The 25,079-nt window shown below is 43.8% G+C and overlaps 1 protein-coding gene across 3 annotated transcripts in view; it reads left to right on the plus strand.

The window, feature by feature from the left end:
• MAN1A2 (mannosidase alpha class 1A member 2) overlaps positions 1 to 25,079 on the plus strand; it is a 144,628-nt gene that overhangs the window by 63,663 nt on the left and 55,886 nt on the right. For all 3 annotated transcript variants that reach the window (XR_013928736.1, XM_080391112.1, XM_080391111.1), the window contains exon 5: positions 1,563 to 1,643. Coding sequence is in view for 2 of the 3 variants with exons in the window: in XM_080391112.1 (XP_080247238.1) it covers positions 1,563 to 1,643 (81 nt within the window). In the remaining variant the exon portion in view is untranslated. The remainder of the gene's footprint in view (positions 1 to 1,562; positions 1,644 to 25,079) is intronic.

The raw sequence follows: 25,079 nt of genomic DNA on the forward strand, positions 1-25,079 counted from the left end.
TTAAAAAATTTCTGTTCTGCTTTTTTCAGCTAGTGCCAGATAATTATTCAGTCTAAAACTGAAGACCCTAAATATATCAGAGACAGTGTAGACATAATGGTACCATTATGAGGGTGAACTAAATTATTTCTGTAATTCTTGTCTGATCCGAGGCAATCTCGATATAAATTTGCAAAATTAATCTAGGATTTGGGTGGAAGAAATTTGCATGACCCACTGGGGTTCAGTTACAGCTTTCTGTGTATCAAAAGACATTTCTGGAGGTTAATGCCTTGCCTTATATATACACCAGACTTGACTTATTTCCTTATATGGTTTGAAGCTTATAAATAAATACTTTAATTTGCTCCTCTTGGATTCTTTTACTGGGAAATAGAAGTCATTGGTTTCAGTCTACACTGTACTGTTGCTTGTGTGATTCATGTCTTTAATAGGTATTAAGTGGAATCCTGTGGTGTATTGTTGATACTTTTCTTGTATCACCTGTATGTGAATGAAAATATGTCTCTTACTAAAAACCTTTATTTGGGAGTATTTCAAACTTCAGACTTCTAATCATCAGTGCTATTTGAGGAAAACTTTAAAGTATTTATATAATCTTTTAGAAATAAGTAATATGTGCAAAATGCATTTATTTTGGATACATGCAAAATGCATGATAGAAAGAACCACAGGTACCATAGAAATAGTGTGGAAGGAAAGACATAGCTGCAAATATCATTTTGACTGTGTGCTACTTGGTGGGTCAGCTTGTACAGCGCACATTGTAGTGGCTTTTCTGGATAAAAGGAAGGAAGGAAAAGTCTCCCTTATCTCAAAATCTTTTAATAAAACTATATTCCTGTGTCTGATGGGTTGAATGAAGAGATTACGGGGCAGACAGATGGGGTGTGTCCAGGCAAAGGAGTCAATGGGGGAACAGAGGGAGGCAGAAAAATGTTAAAACTATCTAGTTCCTCTTAATTTTTCAGAGGAGTGAGTCAAAAGGTACTGGTAAACTTAGCCCAAGGGTGTTAATGTGGAGGAAGGCAGTAAAATGGTTTAGTCTGTTCAGTTTCTCAGTGGTCTTGCAGTAAATGTCATAACATTAAATACGTAAAGGCTGTTCCTAGACAGAGACTGTTAAAATGGAGCTCTTGGTAATTCAGATTAAGAAAGCGCATTACAAGAATTCTCTTAATTATTGTTCTACTTCACCCTGTAAACTCAGAAGATTTGGTGTTATGCTTAAACGTAAAAGATGCTGAATCATGGAAATGTACAGTCCTTGCCTTCTTTCTCACCATCCTCAAACAACTTTAGTTGCACTTTGTGGTAATAATATGATTAGAGAGCAGGAGAAAAAACTAATTTGATTTTTTTTAAAAAAAATCAGTTTAAGCTGTAACTACAATTAACACTTGGTGTCATGAAGATGTGCACAGGAATGTCAGTATGGATCGAGATACCGAAACACTACAAACCTTTGCATGTGGATTGGCGTGCCTCTGCCTTGATGATTTATTTTTTTTCCCTTCTTTGATTAGGGGGTTGGTTAATAATTTACTCTCTTTCTGTTCTAGAATTCCGAAGTGTCTGTCTTTGAGGTCAATATTCGCTTCATTGGCGGTCTTCTAGCAGCATACTACCTTTCAGGACAAGAGGTAAGGAGGCTGGAAGGTGTCTGTGAAATACTCTAGCAAATGTTGCATATGAAGAATTTGCTAGAATCTTTGTTTCTCAGTAGTTTGCAACCTAATTTTACAGCAGCAAGTTGTCTAAAGTAACCAAATTCTTAAGAATATGAAATCTTTAAAGCTTGTTTCTGTGCAGGTCTCAGCCAGTGTAGCACCTTTTGTTAGAGCTTGAAAATGCATGTTTTATCAAGATATTTTCAGAAAATACCCACTCAAGTAAACATCAGCCTGAAATGTCAAGTCACTAACTTCTCATGCCAACAATAACTTGGTTTGTTTTGATATTCTGTAACTATGATGAAGAAAGAATAGTTTTGTCACTTGTCCTACAAGGCTGTCGGTTTGCTTCACAAAAGCATTACACAACCTTCTTACCATTTTCTCGGTGACAAACTGAGAAATACCAAGCCAATTCTATCCTGCTCTTGAAATTTCTATTAAAAAAGCTCATAAACTTATTCTTCTGAGCACTTATGCAAAGACATGCTTAGATTGAAACGATGCATATACCCAAAGACTTGCAATCATAGCCTACTTCGGTCCAGCAGTAACGCTGCTCATAGCTCTTATTTCACCTACTTTAACAAGGCTGGAGCCCTACCCAACCTAAAGTCAAGGCTCTTTGCGTGTCTTACCAGCTACCTGTCTTTTGATCTATTGCCTGTGTCTTTGATTTATCTGGTTTTATCCTTTATTTTTCATGGCCCTTCTGTAGCCCGCTACCTAGAATATTAGGCTTCCAGCCATATTTCATGGCTTAAGGTTTGATAAGCGTCAAGGCATTCATATGTATCTTCCTTCTTTGTTTAGGGGAGCACCACATAGGTATCAAAAAGTTCTAGGGGATTTTTAAGACCTCAGCCCTTAAAATAACCAGGAGAAAACCCCATATTTGTTGGTTCTTTAGGTCTTTGGCATCATCCTGGGATCTGAATTTTCTCCTGGAGAAGTGTCTTCTCTTTGGAAGAGCAGCTTAGTGGCAAAGCAAAAATCCAGTGCTTATCTTGAAAGAAATTGCTAGTCGATTGTTCATCAAGTGTTACTGCTTCACTTCTTTAGTGTCCACACCCTCCAAGCCCTCCATCTGCAGAAGGTTCACCTGCAAGCCATCCTTTCTGCTACGGCGGCTTTGTGCGGTGCGTTACAGGAGGCCCAAAGGGAAGGAAGGCAGCGCACCATTTTGCCCCTCTCTTTCCTTTGTGGCAACTGAAGAGCCGGCTGGGTGTTTGTGGCAGTGAGCCCGTCTGCCTTCGGGATCTGTCAGGCTTAGGGCTTCCATCAGAGCTCCCTCGCAGCTTGGTCAGGATGCCACCTTCAGAGGGTGGTGCTGGGCGCTGGGGTTGCTGGTCAGCCTTTTGAATCTGCTGTCATGGCACTGCTGCAGGTATACAGCCTTTGTAGCAGCCATCCCTTGTCTTGGAGTAGTGGTGAAGCTTAAGCTTGTTAGTTTACACTTTTGTCCTAACAAAAAAAGAATAAAAATCAGCGGATGATCAGCCCAAATATTAACTTGAGGCAGCTTCTGCGTTTCATCTAGGTCAGCTTCATTAACCTACCAGTTTTCTTTGGAAGGCTCCCAGGACAGGAGCTTTCTTTTGCTGTCAGACATAACCAAGGACAAATGCTTGTGGTTTTGTTTCTGTAGCCAAGAAGCTTCCCGGAGGGCAGCCTGAGCCGTGTCAGCCTTGTGCTGAGGAGCAGCTGCCGTAGCGAAGCCGGAGCTGTTTGGCGTGGCCATGGTGGTGCGGCCTGTAGGAGCTCAGCAGCACGGTGAGGCACGCTGCCTTGCCAGAAATCTGTGTCTCTTTTGCTTGGAGCACAGATCACACTGAGTACTGTGTGATCGCTGAAGCCTTCAAGCATTGAGTAGAGCGGTCCCACATGCTCTTTCCAGCTGGGAACGTTGATCCTGTCTCTGGGTAACTTACTGAGGCTGGAGCGTGCTCCTTGGAGTCCTCTACCATGAGCATGAGACACCTCAGAGAAAGAGCAATCAGTAGCTGGGTTGTTTGTATAGATCGATACCACACCTCTGCACAAGCTCATGAAAAGAACTTTTTTGCCCCAATATGCCTGCGGGTACAGCCAGACACCACCAAAACACGTGCTTTGCCTGCATTTGTGAAGCGGAGTATTTCTTTTCCTTCCAGTTGCTTCTAACCGCTTGGTAGAGTCAGAACAAGCTCCTTTGCTTAAGGACTTTTCATCACCACATTTCATTTCTTTCCTTCTTACAAAGCTTTTATCCTCTGGCTTTCCTAAATTTTGGCCACTGGGTTGACTTTTGTTTTTAGAAATATTTTTATGGCATCAGTCTCTCCAGTGGACTTCACATGCTTCATGACTTGTGGCAAAAAACTATTCCTGTCAAAGTGTTCATATGATTTTTTTTAATTATTTTCCAAAAGAAGAACTCCTAAAAAGTGTTCAAACTGAATTTCTCTCAAACTAGTGTGGCAGGTGGGGCTGCCGCTGGTACCTGAGAGACTGCTTCCGAGTTGGGTGGTTGCTCTGCAGTGTGCCGTGTGGGTAAGGCAAGGAAGGGGCCTTGAGGCTTTCCAGTAACTGAGCCCAGGAGATACCTGCCCCTGAGAACTTACTGGGCTTGGAAACAGGTTTGAGATGCCGTTTCCAATCTGGTCTCCTCCCTTCTGTTCCCAAGGAGGGAAGGCTTTCCTCAGCCCGGGGCTGGGGCACGCTGCATTCAGCCATGAGAGCCACTCCTCAGCCCTGCTAAGGCAGGCGAGCCTGACCCCGCCGTCGGGGTGTTTTGCCTGGTCAGGTTGGGAACATGCACACGGGCTTATGCCCCTGGGGGCGTCTCTGCCTGCTGGTGGGTATCCTGCCTTTGTTCACCAGGCCATCGCTTGCTCATATCCCTGTCCTGTACCTTCTTGACGTTCCAGTCCCCATCTCCCTTCCTCCAAGCCCCTACTTCTGTAAGACTGTCGCTAGATACTGCTTTAGAAGGTTTTCATCCTAATTTCCATACTTCTGATGCCTTGAAAAATTGGTCCTGTACAATGAACAGTCTGCTTGGAATGAATTCTGGTTTTCCCCTTTTAGTTTATATAAATTCTGCTTAGGTCTGCAACAAGAGTTACTGCTACTTGATGACAGTTATAAAAGATGTTCTTATTCCATTTTGACTTCTGTCACTCAGTGCTGGTAAAGAAGCTGTAGTGACAACTATAAAAGAAAGCGTCCAAGACTCAGTTATGGAGGTTCAGTCATTAAGTGGTCTCATCTGGAGAATTTGCTTGTCAGTGTGCTTTATCTATATGCTTTTGCCCTTTGTATGGAGAGGATAATTGTGCTTGGTAGGATTTTACCAGATCATGAATCGTAATGGTAGATATTGATCACAGTTTTTAAATACAGCTGGCTATTAGTTTAGGTTTTTGTTTAGATTTTTAATTTTCTTTATAGATTGTCCTGTTTTTAATGCTCTTACTAGAAACATGTTTTTAAAAATTAGCATGACTCTGATCTCCATACTCTTATTTTAGCTGTCGTGTTAGTGGTATTACTCGGAGGAGCATCAACTGTGCTCGTGGTTTTAATGATGCTGGTTACTGGTGATGGTAAAATTTTAAACCTTTCGTGTTAAGATCGTGGGTGTTGCTGTCCCTTCTTGCAGTAAGAGTTCCTTCTCACTGCAGTAGATGGGGGAATAGTGAAACGGAGCTTTAAAAAAAAAAAAAAAGCTGCTGTTTTTAGCAGCTGACAACTTGGCTTGAAATGCTGCAGGCTTGTCCTGTCTGGTGTTGAGTCACAAGCCGTTTTTTGTGGAACACAACACCTGTGAATTTTTTAGCAGCTCAGCCTTTTACATGTGGGAATTTCTGCTGGGCTTCCTCAAGTGATGAGCATGAAAAGCTGAAGTTTGAGGAGGATGAGTTTGCACGTCCCTCTGGCCAAATGTCTTGGTTGTCTTGCCTCACTGTACCTTTCTGTTGATGTAGAGACAAAACAGTTTCTCTGCCTAACAGACAGTGCTCCCGATTTGAGGAAAATCACCATCTTTTTTTCCATTTTTCCACGTCAGAATGCTTTTTGGATAGAAGAAAATTAAGGTATGCTTGTGAAACTCAACGCTGTGTAAACCTGCCTGTGCGTTCTGTTTCAGTCTGCTTGATCTGGAACAGCACTGAGGTTTCCCTGGTGGCAGGGAACGTCGGTCTGCAGCCTGGGAGGCCCTGGATTAAATCCTCTGCACAAGGAGTTCTTCCGGGCTGATGGTGGACGGGCCGCCTGGTGTCTGGCTAGGTGTATATTTGTCAGGTCGAAGAGTGTGCCTTCTGTCTCAGCTCCTACATCGCAGTGAGGTCCCAGTCTGTCATTGCTTTTGAGATTCTTGGGGATTTTTTTTAAGCTTTGAACCTGTGCCTTTCGTCCGAAGTATATTATTGAAATATATAATGAATATATGCTAAAATAGTGGAATATAGAGTCATAGAATGGTTTGGGTTGGAAGGAACCTTTAAACGTCATCTAGCCTAACTCCCCTGCCATGGGCAGGGGCACCTTCCACTAGACCAGGTTGATCAAAGCCCCGTCCAGCCTGGCTTCCAGGCATGGGGCATCCACAACTCCCTGGGCAACCTGTTCCAGTGTCAGCACCCTCACCGTAAAAAAATTTTCTTCCTTATATGTAGTCCGAATCTACCCTCTTTTATTTTAAATCCATTACCCTTTGCGCTATTGCAGCAGACCCTGCCAAAAATTTCACCCCATCTTTCTTACAAGCCCCATTAGGTAATGAAAGGCCTCTATAAGGTCTTCCTGGAGCCTTCTCTTCTCCAGGCTGAACAACCCCAACTCTGTCTGACTGCCCTCGTAGGAGAGGGGCTCCAGCCCTCTGAGCATTTTTATGGACGTGCTCCAACAGGTCCATGTCTCCTTTTGTACTGGGGACTCTAGAGCTGGATACAGTACTGGGGACCCCAGTACAAGTGGGCTATACTGTATATTGGATTATTATTATTATTATTATACTGTCAAACCAAAGAAAGAAAAAGAGACTTGATAAGAAGTGGAGGAAAAAAGCGTGAGATCTCCTGGGAGTGCTGGGTGTGCAGGCAGGCTCTCTTCTGTTCTGCTGTGTGCCAGAGCTTGCTGCCTAGTTTCCACTGAGCAACCAATACAAAGTGTTTACTTCACTCATTATTCCTTCTTAAGCTGTACATTAATAGGTGTTATCTCTGTGCACCAAAATCTCTAAATGGGAAATGCAAGATTCATTGTTTCTGTACCCAGTCAGGAGCTACTAATTACATATTTTTGCAGATAAAGGGTTTAGGAGAGTTGCTTTGAAAGTGGATGAGAGCCTTATCGTGAGAACTAGGCACTCCTTTTCTCCATCCCAGGTTATGATAGAATGGATAAAATTTCTACATTTTGCATTTTGATCGAAAAGGAAGCACGATCTTATGTTAAGGTGCGTGGACTACAAGTTTTCCACCTCCTGAGTTCACAAGCACCCCTGTGCTTCCCGTTTGCTGTCTGTCAAATGGAGTTAATGGGCCTCGTTAACGTGCTGGCAGTGAAATATGTAATGACTTCTGATCTGAACCGAGCCAGGCTGTTCCTTGGCAATCCCTGCAACAATCCTTTAACTTCTGCAGGGACTAGGCATGGCCTTCGTCATGCTGGGGGCTGGGGGGAGCGATGACACTGTGACATAGTTGGTAACAATAAGTAGAAATGAAATGTTCTGTATACCTAGTCTGGAGTAAACATTGAGTGTGGCAGTTTAGGATGAAAATCATCCTTACATGAATTAAAATAAACAAAAAAACCCCTAAAAAAAACCCCAAACGAAAAAGCAACATTTCTTTGTGTTTGCATTAATAGATTTGTCTTCTCTTATGCATCATCCTGGCACAAATCCATTTTTTTGTCTTTAGCTATGAATCCACTTTTTTTATAGTTTTCAATGATGCCTATCAAGGCATTCTTTAGCATTTTCCCTAGAACAGTAGGTTCCTTTTTGTTAATTCCCTAAACTTACTGTATAAAGGTGTTTTGTGTTCATCTTTCACTTCTTACCTAATACTAATGAAATAAAATATCTTGATATCACTCTTGTATGTAAGAGCATCAGGATGGAAATGGTTAATGAAAATATCATGTATATACAGAGATCAGAACAAGAGCTTGCATATCACAAAAAAAAGGATGCTATTGCAATGTACACTTTTATTATTGGAACTTTCTGTTCATACAGTCTTGAAAAAATCTCTTTCCAGGGAGGTTCCTCTGTTACTTGGAAATCAGCTGGATTTTATAGCTTATTTCTCAGGATGTGGTTTGAGAATTCTTTCATCTCCCATAGCGTCTATCCAGTTCTCAGAATTAAGACTTTGTTCAAGATCAGTCGTGTTTGGTGCTTGCTTCTTCACTGAGTAACATGAGGTTTTCTCTTTACTTTGTTGCTATTGGTAAATCCTTCTTTTCAACACATTATCTAATTGCTCTTTATTGGGTGTATGATTGGTTACATGTTCTTCTACTTCTGTCACATTTGTGGATCTGGGACTTTTTTGGCATCAATGTAGCTGATACTGCTTTCCAAGGAAGGCCAGGAGAGCTGCTTCGTAAAATCGCCGCCTGTCCAAAACGTGTTCAACTCCTGGCACATAAAAGCAACAGCCAGGCAAGCGGTAAGAATGAGTGGCACAGAGATCTTTCTGTGTTAATGCTGAAACAACAAAGCTTGCCAGCAGACCCCACAGCTGGAAGCTACAAAGTCGATCCGTGATGAGTGTGCCTGAATCTCATATCTGTGAGAGTAGGGTACCAGGAGATCAGGAATTACTATGTCCTCAAGGCTTAGGACAGCAAGATGTCTGTCAGAACCTGATGTAGGGTACACACTGGAATCTTCGGCAGAAATGGCATTTTCTCATTTTCTCATGGTGTGCTGAATCAAATGTTCGAAAAGCTCTAATTTCTATTATGCTGTCCCCACGCCTGGTTGGTAGGGGAGCAGGAAGTACAAGTAGGACATCACAGACCAGCTATGCCAGCTGAAACAAGCTGCAGCTCTTCATATCGGTTATGTCAACCTCTTTGAGCTCGTAAAGGCAGATGGAGATTTCCTACAGCATCTTGCAGGATCCCCAGCCCACTGTTCCCCATTTCTGAAGACCATCCAAAAGATGGCAGTGATGCTGAACCCTGCCAGGAGCAGTTTCTTCGCTTCAAGCCTTTGTGGAGACACTGTAAATTAACTTTCTGCTGTCCAAATAGGAGTTTGTTCAAGGAAGGAGAGAGACAGCTGCAGAGCCCAGGCAGTGCGTACATGCAGAATAATCCTGTAATTAAACACACTATATGATCATAGGAGCAATAAAGCATAAACAAGATAAAGAGCAGTGTTGCCATGTTTTTGCAAACAGAGAAGATAGCAGCGCTGATTGCTGCAACTGCAAAAAAAGCCGAAGATTTTCAACACACATTTGATGAATGCGCTTCTCCTTGACAGCTGCTGCCCAGTAGCTCCCAGCAGTGACTGCACCCACTGCTGGAATGACTGTGACACTAGTACCACGTGCCAAATGCCTGTCCGACTTCTTGAGGTATAGATAAAGTCCAGATTTTTGAGCAAATCTACAGGAATTGTTTCACAGTGATCCCAATCATAGGCATGTCCGCTGTCTCTGGATACTGTGACATCTCCCCTGAGGCTTAATAATCCTACAGTACAATTTATTCCCTGGAGCCCTCAAAGAAGTTGCAGTTACCTTTCCTGGATGAGGCCCATGCTATCACCATCATCCTCACCGAAGAGGGAAGACGACATAAGGCTGAGAAAGGTGAGTTTCTGATGGGGCTGGCACCAGCAAGGCTGGCTATCCCTGCTCTTCAGGAGAAGGGACTAAGAAGCAGTAATATCATCCCATCGCTGGGGTAACTTCAGGTCCAGTTTGCTGAGTCAGCATTTGCAGAAGAAACAAGAGCAGCAGGAGGCGAAGAAGCAGTGCCACTGTCTTCCAGCTGTTCTCCATGCTCTGGGGCTTCTTACTCCTCCTTTGTTTCAAGAAAGTGTCTCTTTCCAGAGTGACTGGGCATGCTTCCTTGTTACTTGGCAAGTCCTAGCCAAGCAGGAACGAGCCCCGTCCACTGATTGTTGTGGCGTTATCTGCATTTACCCAACTGAGGATGGAGTCTCCTGCCTTTGATGTGTCAAGTCTGCCCCTGCCCCATGGCTACAGCCTCACCCTTATCTGTGACACCGTGTGGCTCGCCATGGTGGCAAGCCCTCATTGCCATGGACATCTTCCATGGTGTCACCCGTGGGTGGGGAAGCTCCTTCAAATAACAGCTCTTCTCATAGTCCCACCTCTCCCCTTGGCTCTGTGAATTGGAAGGGGAAGTCCTTTGCTAGCAGAGTTTCACTAATAAATCTTCCTGCAGTGTGTGGTACCTTCATAAACTTTCAGCCTTGGTTAAGGATTTTGACGTATCCTCTGCATTATTTTTTGTGCTCTCATGTTCCATGTGTGAGGAGTTGGGCGAGATGCTGTGTATATGGAGAGCGGAAAATAAAATCCTCTAATGTTGAGAGAGAGAGTATCTGGGGCAAGCATAGCCAGGGTGGAGAAGGCGGGATGCGAAATGCATGTCATTGCCAGGAGGCTGAAGGGATGTAGTTAACTGAGACCAAGAGAGTCAGAGGAATGTGGTGTTACATGGATTTCTTTTGTTTCACTGCAGACTTTCTTTCAGGTACCTGGATTATATTGAAATTAAGATAAATCCTTTAAATGTGCGGGCTTCCCCTGCTTTTTTGAGCTTTGCCTTTGGGAAGCTTTATTCTTTCAGCCTTAATAACCCAGGGCATGAAAACTAACTCAGGTTGAAAATGTATTTAATGGAAATCTCGATTTGAAGGAATTTAAACATGACATCACTTCTTGTAGTTGATGTTTTGCATAACTTAATTGTGTCTTTCTGTATAGGCAAGAGCTTTATTTACATATTTTTGTAGTCTGTCTTCCTTAATGCTCGTTTTGAGGGGGAAGCCTATTTGTTTTCTGATCCTCAAGAAGTCTTTGTGCTTGTTTTGATATGCTTGTGCCATGTTTGGGTTTTTGTAATTGTATCAGGGGCTCTAGAATGCATCTTCTCAGGGGGTGGCTTTGGTATGGGTTCCCCCCAAAGCGGTGTGTGTGCCACTGTAGCTCAGTGCTGCAGCTCCTCCATTCCAGCCGGGAGATGGGCGGTAGGTTGCGGGTGCTTGGGGGGTATAGCCCTGTCCTGAAAATCCATGGGATACCAGCCCAGCCAGAGGGGAGGTCACAGGGGAAGAGCTGCTCATCACTCCTACCTTCTATGCAGGAGCTTTGACGGATGGCTCACAGCTTTATAGGCACCCAGGAGGAACCTTCTAAATCTTCCCTGTAAAATTGTCTTGGGCATGTGCTCCGTGAAGGTTTATGGTATTCTTGGGAGGGTCCGTGTTACCATGCTAGTTTCAGACATCAATAATTGCATAGTGGATGGACTTAAGGATAAAAATACTGGAGATATTCACTGGATTTGGGGTGCTTCTGTAAACAGAAGTGCGATTTTACCTTTCCTCAGCAATTAGCGTTCTGAGTGCCTGTGGTCCTCCCAGACTGGAGTCCTTAAAACTTCCGGAAATCTCACATGATGAACCACAAAAAGGAATGGTGCAGTTAGCAGGGGTCCCTGAAAACTGGGATGGAACTAGCATCTCACAGGGGTCTATAATGAAACCAAACATCGAGGCCACGGCTTCTGGGTTCCTCCCCACAGAGGTTGGGCCACAGCTGTTTGCAGCACCATTCAGGGGTTGTTCCCAGTTCTTGCCTACGTTCTGGTTTGACTGAGAGGGCTAGTTAAGTGATACGTGCTTTGCCTAGAACGTTTGTTAGCAGTCTGTAAAGATTTTCAGGGTGTGCAGGAGTTAACCCCATCTTGCCTTTAGAGCAACAAAGCACCATCATCGAAGCATCAGCATTGTGGAGATGGAGAGAGTGCACAAGCCACCTGCTGACTGCTTGCTTCCCCCGCCATGAAGTGGAGCTTCACAAATCATTAAAACTCCTAGTGTGACTGACAGAGGCAAATAAAATATTCCTGCTAGCAATAATGCATGGAAGGACAGGAGCCTGGAGGTGGGTAGAGGGTCAGTTGTACAGCACACATGGCCGTGCTTGAGAAACGGCATCAAGTAAGGAAAACAAAGTGAATATTATTCTACCTGCTGCTGTGTGATGGTGGCAGGAGGACACTTACACCATTATGACAGTGTGTTCTTGTCTGCTGATGACTTATTAATACAATAAAAAGGGTGGCTTGTTGTTGAATAAAGTTATTTAGGGAATTTGCAATATAAGAAAAATTAATGATTTACTTTTGCCAGCCTTAGATATAAGCAGTTCCTTTACATGATTGTCTTCCTCATCTTTATAAACACCATCAAAGCAATATATCTTTCTGGGCAAAATAATAATGTAATTCACATGGATAAACCCAGCCTGAAATCTCATTTAAAGCAGAGAGCGAGGGCTGTTAAGTACCTGATACTCTGTTAACAGATAATTGAACTAATCCTTCCCAGGAAACTGGCAGGCAGCATCTCTTCTGTTCAGGAAGATTCTTTAATCAGATTGTTATGTATACCAATGGATGTCCCCAACAACTGACCTAAATATATAAAGTATAGGTCTTCAGTAAGCAAGGCAACGTATTTTGTGAACTGGTTCATCTTCCAGTGAAGATGAGATTTCAGTTTGCTGCCAGGAGATGAGCAGCTTGTTCATAAGTAGTTGTGACAGCTCACTGGTCTCTTAACAGGACACAGCCTGAAAAAAAAAGATATTTTTCCCCCCCCCTTGATCTTTAAAGCATTGTTGCATACTGGGTATTGCCAGTACTCACTGCAGTGCAGCGTGTAATCCTTGTGCAGTTTGCTTACCACACTTGTAGTAAACTCTTTCTTGGATGGCAGATGACACATGGCCCAATTTACTGCTGCATCTTGGTACCACACAGTGCCCGAAGAGGAGGAAAGAAGGGGAAAACTGACTTTGCAATTTTGCTTCCTCTAAGTCTGATTGGAAATAAGTTTGCCTGTTAGTATGACCTGCTTTAAACTGGTAGAAATAAAGGACAAGGTGTTTTGGCGATAGAAAATACAATAGCCATGTAGTGGTAGCCGCTCTGAAAGCTCACTCTTTGCTCCAGTTCCTGTAGAGGGCTATAAAAGCTGAGCAGGTCGTTTGTAACTACTCACATCTGTCTATCTCCTGATGACCACGACTGTTAGTTTCTGGCTCCCTCTTCAGTCATGCTGATGCTGATGGGCACCAGTGACAGCAAGCACAGTATCTTACCTTGTTATTACATTGGTTTATTGGCATTGCTGTTGACACCGTGACATGTTAATTTCTACCTGCTGAGTTTTCCTGTGTTCGTTCTCCTTAAGTTAGTGTCTGCACTGAGGGTTTTCGTGCTCGGTGTGATGTAGGAGAGGGAGTATGGCATTCTCTTTTATCAACCAAAACCATAGTTCTTCCAGCAGGATTTTTTTTTCCCCGACTTTAAAACAAAACAAAAATGCAACTCTGGACTTGATACCACTTTAAAACCCAGGCGTCTTTGGCTGGTTTTGCCTTTTGGAACTTGTTTTCATTCAGTGCTGACTGTTATGTTTTCCTCTTAGAAAGCAGTTTGATTATTAAAAAGTGCTTAGACAAGAACAGGTAGTGTGAGGGAAAAAGAAAAGCCATGAATGCTAAAGCAAGGCTACTAAAAACTGGCAAAAATATTAACAAAACTCACGTTGCCTCTAATGACATGCGCAGCTATCCCATGGTAAAGGTGGTGAATTCTTCTGCTCTCAGGAATCAAAGGGATGCTGTCTGCAGTAGTGTTGCTACCATTTATGAGTTTGATTATCAGCAAACAGATTTTTAAGGAAATTACTAAGAAGCTCTCTAGCCCATTAACATTTATTTTTTAATTCAAGATACAAAATTGTGGATGCGTTCTCTTGGTTTAGGCACTTAACTATGTGTTCAGAAAAGGTCCTTTGAGGTGACCTACGGATCGGTGAGCCAGTTCATCTGGTTTCACTCCTCCTCCCCATCCTAGAAATTCACTTAATGGAAAATCAGAGATCATCAGTATAGTAGTGCCTTGACAATAGAAATCTTCTCATAAGAATTCATAGCTGACTGTAGATTTGCTCATGGTGAGATGGCTAATAAAGAGAAAACTTCAGCAGAATTGAATCAGTTGTTCAGCCTAGCCTGTATAAATTACATCCATTTTAATGTTGCCAAAGGTGTAGATACAGGCTCCGTGTTACAGGAACAACCAACCCACATTGGCCAGACTGACATGGGAACAGAACAAGGGGATGTGTTTTGAGTAGCTGCGGCTTTGAAGAGTACGTGGCCCTGCAAAAGGCAAGCAGCTCCCTTTGAATTTCTGGTATGAAATTCTGTGGCAAAAGACCTGTGAGCATTTGGGTTTATAAATAGGAGATTTGAATATGAGGAGGGATTTATTTCTGTATAAGTCTATGAATAAAGGGCCAGTGCTGGTATGCTGCAGACTTCTTGGTAATAAAAGGTTGTGTAAAACCAGAAGTGGTGGTAGAAAATGATGAGAAGGTAGAGGACCGAGAGTTACCTCTCCTGGACATATGTGGTGTATGACTCAATCCAGATACATCTCTGGAAGAAACGTTTCACTCAAATACTACTTACTGATGTAATTATAAAGGTAACTTGGTAATTAAGCTTTATACAGATGGTCTGATGAGCATTTTTAAATTTTGATTGCATGGTATAAAAGAAGAAATTTGTTGTCTCATGTTTCTGGCCTTGAGTTCTATAAATTATGCGGCAGGAGTTTAGGGTATTTATCTCACCATTTTTCAAAATAAATGTTTGGTTTTTCAAGTGCCTTGCAGAATTTATGCAGCTATGAAGATTCAGTGCTTACTAATTCATTGCTCATAGCTTTTGTTTGTCAACTAATTTTCTGTCAGGACTTGGTTCTCCTATATATACGTGTATATAAACCGTAGATAAGCTAAATGTATTTGTAAATCTGTGAAAACAAGCCAGTTCATCCGCTTAGAAAAACTGCACAAAACATTATTTACTCATTTTCATCAGGTGCAATGTAATGTACTTTGCATCTGACATAGTGGAAAGGATATGTTTTTGAAGGTGTATAAGCTATGTGGTTTTAATTTTTTTTTCTAGACTCTCTCTCCCTGATTTTTGCATTGTGATCTTTCAGATCATACTGAAGGGAGGAGGGAGGCTGTGTGTAGTGAGTGCACATAGTGTGAAACAATATGTAATTTCATCTCTGTGTAACTTTCTCTGTAAAGGCAAATACTGTCTAAAGGCGGGGACTGAGTCATTTCTGGCAAAGTCTAAAGGGGAAATCAAGATTAATTTAAAATTGAAAGCTTGGCAGCACATTCAAGAGAAACAGGAGACAGGAATAACTGAGAAAGTAAGTAAATTGATACAATAAGCACAGAACTGAAGGGCAAAAAGATGATATGGCAGAGAAAAATACAGGGGAAATTAAAGAGATATTAGACATGAGGGGAGAACATGTTAGGAGTAGGTGTTACAAAAAAAAAGCTATTGCCAAAGAGATTAGTATCAGAAGGCAGGTATTTTTTATTGCATGAAAATGATTCTCATAAGATTTGCAAGTATAGCACGAAAAGCTTAATTACTTAACTTCTGAAGCATTTCTTAGGGTTTGTAATACAGATTTTCCTTTTTAAAAACCATAGAGAGATTGGATCTTTGGTTGGGTTGGGACCTTGAGGAGCTTAATGCAGCCCGTTACTCAGCTCAGTAGAACAGCTGGTAGTACCAAAACACCTAAGATCACAGACTAATTAAAAAACCTCCCAAGATTCATTTTTTTGCCATTTGCTTTGCCTGGATGTATTTGGCTACAGGGGCATGTTTGGAGGCTGATGTGTTAGGGTCAGCTCTGGCTCCTACTGGTACGTTCTGGAGATGAAGCCGCCTTTGCCTGTCGGTTCCCCAGGATGTTTCTCATACTCCTGTTCCGTACAAGTACCCTCTTGGCACTCCCTCCGTGGGCCTTTCTTACGTCTTGTCGGCTTTAGCACTCCATTCATTCCCTGTCCCTCCTCCTGATATCTTTTGTTTCTTCCCTTCAGCTCCTGTCCGTGCTCTCTCCACTTCTCCTGGCACTTCACCTTGCACCGGGGGGACTGGAAGCCCTCTGTCCTGCCCTGCTGCTGCCCCGCTGGCAGAGCTCCGTGCCCATCCTGTCCCTCGATGGCTCTTGTGCTCGGTTCCCTGATGACAGTCTGGTTCATTTTGCTCCCTGCCCTTTCCCCACACTCTTGAAATCAATTTTCCTCGTTGCCAACAGCTAGTGGGAGAATGTTTTTAAGCCAGGTGCCAGACATTGTCTGTGCTCTCACATCTGGTTCCTTGTGCTGCAGGAGCTCCCACAGCAAGAAGAAATCATCTGAAAGGAGACTCTTTCAGAGGCCCTCTTGCATCCATGGGGTGCTTAGGCAGGAGTGACTGTGGCTGGTATGTTGTGCAAACTCAGGATTGTTGCTTCTAGTCCTGAGACAATTTATTTGCAAAGGTGACTAATCTGGCAGGTTAATACTGCTGGTGCAGGTAAACTTGCGGTGAAGTCGTCAGTGATGTGAAAAGCAGGGAAGATAAAGTATGAGCCTTGCCTAGGCTGAAAGCAACTTTCTAATAGCAGTAATAGACGAGACAATTAACTCGACTGCCGTGGGTTTTGGCTCATTTAGGAGGGATGAGAAACGGTGCGTTATATCTTCCTGGAATGATCAGATCAATTTGTATTAATTAATTGTACAAATGTATGGCATTTGTATGCCAGATTTTCATCACATTTATTCTGAATTTGAAATGATCTGTGATGCTGACTGAACGGTGTAAAGTGCCTTGGATTTGAAGGCCCTTTAAAAATGGAGAATGTGTAACTTTTCTATTCAGATATGCACAAAACCCATGCCAAGGAAGCTGATGGGGCCATTGAAGTGAATGGAAATTGAGTTTAATTGAGGTATTATTAGCCAGTGCTAGGTAGCTTAAATGTGATTAGCTGGTTGTCCAGTACGTGCCAAATTTTTACATTTAGATGTTCTAGAGCAGAAATTTCAAATATTTCTAATAAGCTAATATATGCACAAACTCTTACGTGGGTTTTTCAAAAATATCAATAGTGTGAAACCAATGAATATTTCATTAGATCCTAAGATGCTTCAGTCAACAGTAACTAGATTCCTCATGTCTGTTTTCCAGGAAAGCAGCTTTGGAAAACTTCAGTAAAAGATAAAGATAGTATCACTTAAGAATTCTGTTTGTGACTCTTTCCCTTCTGATGGTAGAAAGCCACCATAGCGTTTATTATCTTCTGCCTAAGAAGCAGCATTTGAACATATAATTGCTAATTTGTAAAATGTAAATAGGGAAGGTTTTAGTCAACCAGAGAATATCAGTCTTTTCTGCATTTAACTGATGCAGTTTAAGTATTTTTCTGTGTTTATTTTTCTGTCATTTGTAGACTGTAGCTGAACAATATGATCAGACAGGCATGTTAATGCTTTTCAGTGCAACTGGAACTTAAGAACTGCCACTAGGATAGCGTTCCTGCGTGATCTAGTCTGTCCAGATCAGTTGATATGATGGGGTAGTTTCTTGCCATCTCTTTCGCTAACGCTTTACCTGTCCCTGTATTCAGTATTCCAAATAAACCATGGCCTTTATTTTCATCTCGGAACAGCCTAGAGCCCCTAGGAAAGGGGAGATCCAGCGACGTGGGTGTATGAACAGACCTGTATGCTTCTGTGAGCTTTACTGAGCTTGTTGTTTTAGAAGTAAAGTGCAGGGCACAGTTGCAGCTTTTTCCTTGAAGTCAGAATAATGCTGATACAGCAAATTTATTTTTCTTTTTTGCAAGCTGAATCTTTAACTCTCCAGACAGAGATACTAAGGATAACGAGGCTTGTGTCACCATGACTTTGATATTAGAGGCAACAATTCCATCACCTGATTTCATGCATCATCTGAAACCAGACAGCCTTTCTAGCCTTCCTACCATTCTTCCAAATCGCCAACAAAAGCTAATCTTTCAGGGAGGTATCCATCGTGATTTTCTTTTATAAAAGCATTTGTAGAAGTCTTACATGCAATGTTACTGGCTAGAGAAAATGCCAGCCTAGTCTGCATGTTTTGAAAACTAAGGCAGTTTCAGAAAATCCCTTGACAAAGGTCTTTCAGTGCAAAAAAAACCTGGTTTGACTTTAGGAAGCTTTAAAGGGAAGAGAGGCATGGATCACAATGGGTGCAGGAGGCAGCAGTCCTAAGTATTCATAAATGTGGACTTTCTGAGTTTGCTGAATTAGTGATGGGGTTTCTGTTTTGGTATGAGTTGGGGGGGGGGGGGGGTTGGGGTTTTGTTTTTTTTTTTAGTAGATCAGCAAAGCAAGTTATATAACATATATGGATGAAGTACTATCTGCTTTATCCTGTTATTCTTGAGAGAACAGAACTCTCAAGGCACAGGAGGACTCTGCAGCAGCAGCTGCATGAACAGAAGTAACAAGTCCTGGGCTTCCATCGGGTTGAATTTGGCAGTGTTTTGAAATTTTGGAGGCTGATAGAATTAAGGAGTTAAACCCAGTTGCATTCTCTCTGCCTGTGTAAATCTTTTTTGTTTACCAGGTGCATGCCTTACAGAGTAAGGTTTAAATGAGTGTCACAGGGCACCAAAGCTAATGCATAAGGTGAATGGCATCACCCTTAGATCACCCCTACCTTCAAAGAGGGGCCCAGGGAACTACAAGGCGGTCAGCCTTACCACAATCCTTGAGAAGGTGGTGGAGCAACTGTTCTTGGAAAGCTATTCCCCAGCCCACAAACAGCAACATTCTTGGGAGCAGCCAGCATGCATTCCCATGGGGGAGGTCGTGCTCTGCCAACCCTGAGAACATGTGATGAAATGACCTGCTTGGGAGATGGAGAGCGAGCAGTGGATATTGGCTTCTTAGACTTTGGTAAGGCTTTTGGTGCTGTGTCCCGTAAGATGCTCACAGACAAGCTGGTGAAGTGCAGGCTGGATGAGCAGACAGTGAGATGGATTGAAAACTGGCTGAATGGCTGGGTGGTGGTCCCAAGTAGATTTGAAGTGTACTTCGAGGCCAGTACTGGTGGTGTGCCCCAGGGCTCAGTACTGGCTCCGATCCTGTTCAGCATCTTCATTAATGATCTGGGTGATGGGACAGAACATACCCTTAGCAAGTTAGCTGATGATGCAAAAATGGGAAGAGTGGTTTATATGCCGGAGCGTCATGCTTTCACCCAAAGGGACCTCAGCAGGCTGGAGAAATGGGCTGACAGGAGCGTCATGTGGTTCACCAGGGTAAGCACAGAGCCCTGCACCTGGGGAGGAGCAGCCCCACGCACCAGTATGTGCTGGAGGCCAACCTCCTGGAAAGCAGCTTGGCAGGGAAGTGGTGGACACCACGCTGCCTGTGAGCTGGCAAGAGTTGCCGAGAAGGTGAGTGGTGTCCTGGGCCGTGTCCCGAGTGCTGCCCCAGGTTGGGGAGGTGAGCCTTCCCTTTGCTCAGCACTGGCGCGGCCACGCCAGGAGGGCTGTGTCCAGTCCTGGGTTCCCTAGAACAGGAGATGTTGGACATACTGGAGAGAGTCCAGCAAAGGTTGACAAAGGTGTTTGAGGGCCTGAAGCATCTGTCATCCGAGGAAAGGCTGATAGAGCTGGGACTGTCCAGCCTGGAGAAGAGAAGCCTCAGGGGGAATCTCATCAATGTGTGCAAGTACCTGAAGGGAAGGAAGTAAAGAAAGCAGAGCTGGTTGACACCATAGCCATTTTAAGGTGACATCACAGTCCAGATTTGAGTTGACTCCTGTGTTTTTACCTCTGATCTTAGACTGCTGAGATGGGTTTAGGTTTTTAAATTCCATATATAATTTTATTTTCTGTCAGAGAAAGTAATATAAATTCACAGAACATCCCTTCGCAAGATAAGTGTCTCTTGTTTAAGGACTTGTAGTCTTTTGGAAATGCTAAGTGCTGTTCATCAGTTACTTTGGTAATCATTACAGCTCACTGAAGACAGCAAAATTACCTTAGTTATGGCGTTGTCTTTGCAGTGTCTGCAAATATTCCTTCATTTCTTCCTTGTGCATCTGCTAGGACTCGAGAGACCTACAGTGCTGAAGAGGTGCTGTTGTATCCATGTAATTCTACATAGTTTCACCACTACAGGTGGTCTAGTTTGTAGCTGCCATGCTAAGTCTCATGTGAACGTGGCTTTAAGTTCTCCAGGGCCAGTTCTAGATGTGGTGGCTGAGTGCTCTCCCACTGCCAATTCATACTAGGACCTGAACCGGGAATAGACTCTTAAAGCATCTCCCTCATCTCACAAGATCCTTTGTAATTAGGTTTGTGGAATGTATTGGAAGCAAATATGTGAAGAGGGAGTGATGTCTTGGTTTCCTGGGAGCAGGATAGCCCCCACTTGCAGTGGGAAATGCCCCAGGAACACTGCGCTGCCCACCTTGAAGGGGGAGGTGTGTTGGAACTTGGAGCAGCATGCAGGCGTCTTGCCGTGCAGTAAGGCTTCTACAGGAACAGGCAACAAAACAGCAATGCTTACTAAGCTAGCTACTTGGTTGTTTGTGTTTGGTTGTTTTTTTTTTTTTTTTTTTTTTTTACAACTCTGCTTTATTTTCATCAGTATGATGATCACCATGAGCCTCTATCCCTGCTCACGCAGAAGGTCCTGCCCCACAGGCTGAGCTCTCGGTGGGTGGGTGGGTGGCCACAAAGGGCAGCAAAGAGTTCGCTGCTGCAGGCTGAACTCTGAAGGTAGAAGGGGAACTATTCTAGCTGGGGCTGAGAAATACCAAATATTTTCCACAAGGGTCTGAGTCTACTCTTGCAGTCAGATGCTCTGGGAGTTTTCATCTGTGTTCAGAATTAGATAGGTCTGCCTCATCATCTTCGTGCTTAGCGTTTGAAGGAATGTGGTAGTAATAGTAGTACTGATGGTGAGTACTTGAGTACAACGTGTTTGTGAACTTCTGCAGGGTTTCTTTGTCTGATGCCTGTTTTTTTGAGGACCCAAAGTCATCAAACCTACAGAACCAGCCATATTGCATGACTGTGGATACTCACTAGGTAATAACTTCCCGAATTAAGCAGAAGTCTGGCATTTGTTACTGTTTAAGATTGACTGAAGGGCTAATCTGTGCACATAAATAAAAGATTCTTTACTTGTGTAAAACACCTATAATCCCCCTCAGAGCTAAGAACAGTGGCCGTTGGTGGTGCTGGAAGGAACGCCTAGCAGCAGCGTTAGCGCGGTACGCTCTTCTCAGAGCTGCAGCCGTACATCTCAGCAGTCACTGCATCAATCAATAAGGCTTTTGAAAGAATCATCTTAATCTTTAAGGCCTTTTCTGCTGAATGTTTTGGCCTCACTTGGATTAATGAGCTCAGGAACAAGCTGTTGTGTTGTGGGGTGGGTGGCAGGTTCGATGTTAGGCGTCAATTTAATGGATGGAAGTGGCTGAGGCCCTCACGGCTGCCTGCTGCATGCATGAGTTTTTCGATACTAATTGATGTTTTCATCTTAACGGGGGATCCGCTTACCCGATTTGGGGTTTAGGTTTTTCTGCTAATTTTCTCTTCCCTCCTAGCTGTAAACAGTTTGATATGTGTTTGATAGGAGGAAGAATCCTTCTGTTGCTGTACACCATTTGCAGAAAGAAGAGTTAACCGACCAAAGGCGGTGTAAATGGGTAGATTTAGCGTATTAGATTTTGCCATACAGAATGGAAACACTTCTCCAAGGCTGTAGTGGCTTCTGAAAATTTTCTGAAAGCATGTCTGTGTTCTGAGAATGGACAGATCAGCTGCCCTGGGGTTAATACCTGGGATTAATTCCCCTCACACCTCCCTTCGCTCCCGATGTCTCTCCCCGCACTCCCCAGACGGGGCTGGGGCTGCGGCCAGTCCCTCCCACGCTGTCGCTGCTGCTGCTTCCCCCTCATGGGGAGGGTCCTCACACCCTGCCCTGCCCCAGCGTGGGGTCCTGCATGGGCTGGGGGGGGATCTGCTCCCCGTGGGCTCCATGGGCTGGGGGCACACCTGCCTCACCGTGGGCTTCATCACGGGCTGCCGGGGGGGATCTGCTGCAGCACCTGGAGCCCCTCCTGCCTCCTCCTGCCCCGGCCCGGGGGGCTGCAGGGCTGCTGCTCTCACACAGCCTCACTTCTCTCTCCCGCTGCAGGTTTTCCCCCTTATTCTTAAATCCGTCACCCCTGAGGTGCTGCCGCTGTCACCGCTGGGCTCAGCCTTGGCCAGCGGCGGGTCCGGCTGGGAGCCGGCTGGTGTGGGCTCTGTCGGACACGGGGGAACCTTCTGGCAGCTCCTCACTGAAGCCCCCACTGCAGCCCTTCGTGGCGCAAACCCAATTCAGCAGAAGGGCTGGCGGAGCGGTGAGGAAGCTGTGTGGCTCTCAGTTACTGTTCCATTCTCTGGCAGAGCGAGATCACACCAGCCTTCTTAGCTGCATGTGTCGCACTGTGCGTTTGTGGAAGCTGGAGCGATGACTCTGCAGCAGTCACAGCCATGCTTCGCTATTAGTTACTCTTATTAGTTATCCTTATCACCAACATTTTCCTGGTAACTAACTTTCCCTTGCTCCATTTTGGTGTTACTTTGTATTCTCTGTGTCCTCGGAAAAAGTTACTATTTTTCCTTGTATGAGCCTTTTTTATACTGAAAAGTCATTGTCTTGTCCTCTTTTGAACATTTTGCCTCTGCACTGAATAACCCCAGTTCTTTCACTGTTTCCTAATGAGCTCTGTTTTCAAGCCATCCATTCAGTTTTTGTTCTTCTCTGGCCTTCTTGCCTATATGTTCCCTGAAACACATTGCCTGTCAGCAGGGAACCGCCAAGGCTGAAGTAGAATCGATCAGTTCAACCTGTCTTACTTTTTTTTTAAAAAAAAAAAAAATACTTACTATATGATAAGTAACCATGTTGTCTGATGCCAGCACATTATCTAAAAGCTAGAGCCTGAGGCATTTACTGATGCTTTTATGGTAAGTTGGAAACTTAGTAAAAGACGTGACTTTAATGAGCTCAGCAGAGCACTCCGGTCACATCTGCAGTCTCCCATAAAGGGCAGCTCATCTGCTACCACTTGCTACATCTCTATTATTTTATTTTTTTTCTTTCCTCCTACATCTCTCCAAATATAGTCTCCTGGTCACTTTGCTCCGATAGAAGCCCACACTGCAGTCTGCACGAGTAAACGCTGCAGCAGGCTGGGCTGGCTTTGTCCTCCAGAAGCAGCAGACAGGGCTGAGGTGTCGGGGAGGGCAAGTAATGGCATCTCCTCAGCCAATTTAAGAGCTTCCTTGCGTTCGTTCTTGGATAAGAGGGACCTAGGGAGGCAGCGTTTTGCCTTCTGATGCGAAATGCAGGGGACATGGAGCGCTCGGCCCAGCAGAGGTGGCAGGAGGGCACCTGTGGCTGCCGCGGGCGCTCGCAGGCGGAGGGGCTGGCGCGGGGCTGGCCTGGCTGCAACTGTCAGCGTCTACACTCACCGACGCTGAGATCAGCTCAGCCCGGACTTCATACGCTCCTAACAGAAACTCCTTCCAGTACTAGAGCTTGTTCCCCAAATATCGCAGTACATTTCAGATGGATTAAAAGCTGGGTAGTGGTGCGTAAATAATTTACTGTTAGGAATTTTATTCTAGCGAGGGTGTTTTTAGGGATGTTCTCCCACTGAATATTCTTACCTTAATATTTCAGCATCTTTTATTAATGAATAACACAATGCATAGCACTTTCAGATGGTGCAGGATCCAAAAGCTGAAGCTAAAATTAGTGCCGCAGATGTCTTTCTGAACTGTGTACCGTTCACCTGGCAGTTGTCCTTCTCTGCCACATTCGGTGGTGAAGCTTGTCCGTGCTGTAGAGGAATGCCCTGCAGATGACTGCCTAGAGATCGGTCTGGTCTTGGCCCACCTACCCCTTAAAAATCTAAAAGTTCAGGATGAATTGGTGACATGTATTTACAGATGCAGATCAGGTCGTTTTTGTGTAACTGGGCCGAGATAGAGCATTTATTTCTCTCTGAGTTTTTTTGTTTCCCCGCTTACCATAGACTCCACCAGTATTATACCTCTTATTTATACAATGCCTTCCTATTTTGACTTGGTCCTTTATTCAAGGTCAGAGTCTTACCTAAATTTTACTGCTAAATTTCTGCATTTTTTCCTCAAAGGCTGTCTCTTGTCAGTATCTTTGCTAAAAATCGTTCCAGCCCATATTGCCTCTGTTACGTTACAATTCTGTCAAACCATATTCTGAGGTGCCCTCTTTTTCAGTTTAGACACATCCTGTCTTAGAAGTCATTTAGAGTACCTCTCTAAAAGTTCTTTTTCCTGGCTCATTGCTTTCAGATCCACCTCCATCTCTCCATACTCTACTGCATCAAATACAATTAGATGTCATCTTTAATATTCTTTTCTGGTTTGCTTCATGTCTCGCTAGTCATCTCCTCAAATATTAAGATATTGATCTTTTCCAACCCTCATATGAAAAATGAGGACGTTCTTGATTACTTATTTTTCAGCTACTTTTCAGCTTGCTTTTCTATTGAGCATGTTTTCCATTTTCCTCCCATAGACTTTACAAAAGGGAAAAACCTTTTTAGAAATCCAACAGAGTTGTCTTGTGGTCCTCCTTAAAGCTCTTACTCTTCTCGATTACCCAGTATTGGTCAGGTAGCTGGTAATAATAGAATCATGGAATATCTCAAAGTGGAAGGGACCAGTAAGGGTCATGGAGTCCAACTCCCTGCTCCTTGCAGGACTACCTAAAATGAAACCGTTTGATGGAGAGCATCGTTCAGATGCTCCTTGAGCTCAGACAGGCTTGGTGCTGTGACCACCCTCCCAGTGAAGAACCTTTTCCTAATGTTCAGCCTGAGCTTCCCCTGTTGCAGCTCCATTCCGTTTCTTTGTGTCCTAATGCTGGTCACCAGAGAGGTAACGTTTCCATAGTCCACCCGTGTTGCAGAAGTTATTTTGGGGCATGGTAGCTCTTTTTCACATGTTCGTGCAGTGCTTCAGACTGGTGAATAGCATTATCTCCAAATTATAAAGATACATCTACAGAAATGCAGTGAATACTGACAATGTGTTAATTAAAATGTACACTAACAACTAGCTGGTAGAAACAGCTTTATGCCATGGGACTCTGCCAAACGCCTTCCTTGGGAAGGGTGTGTTCCAGAGGCTTGGAAGGAACTTTCTCCCAAT

Source organism: Falco punctatus (genome assembly GCF_963210335.1).
Source record: "Falco punctatus genome assembly, chromosome: 6".
Lineage (NCBI taxonomy): Eukaryota > Metazoa > Chordata > Aves > Falconiformes > Falconidae > Falco > Falco punctatus.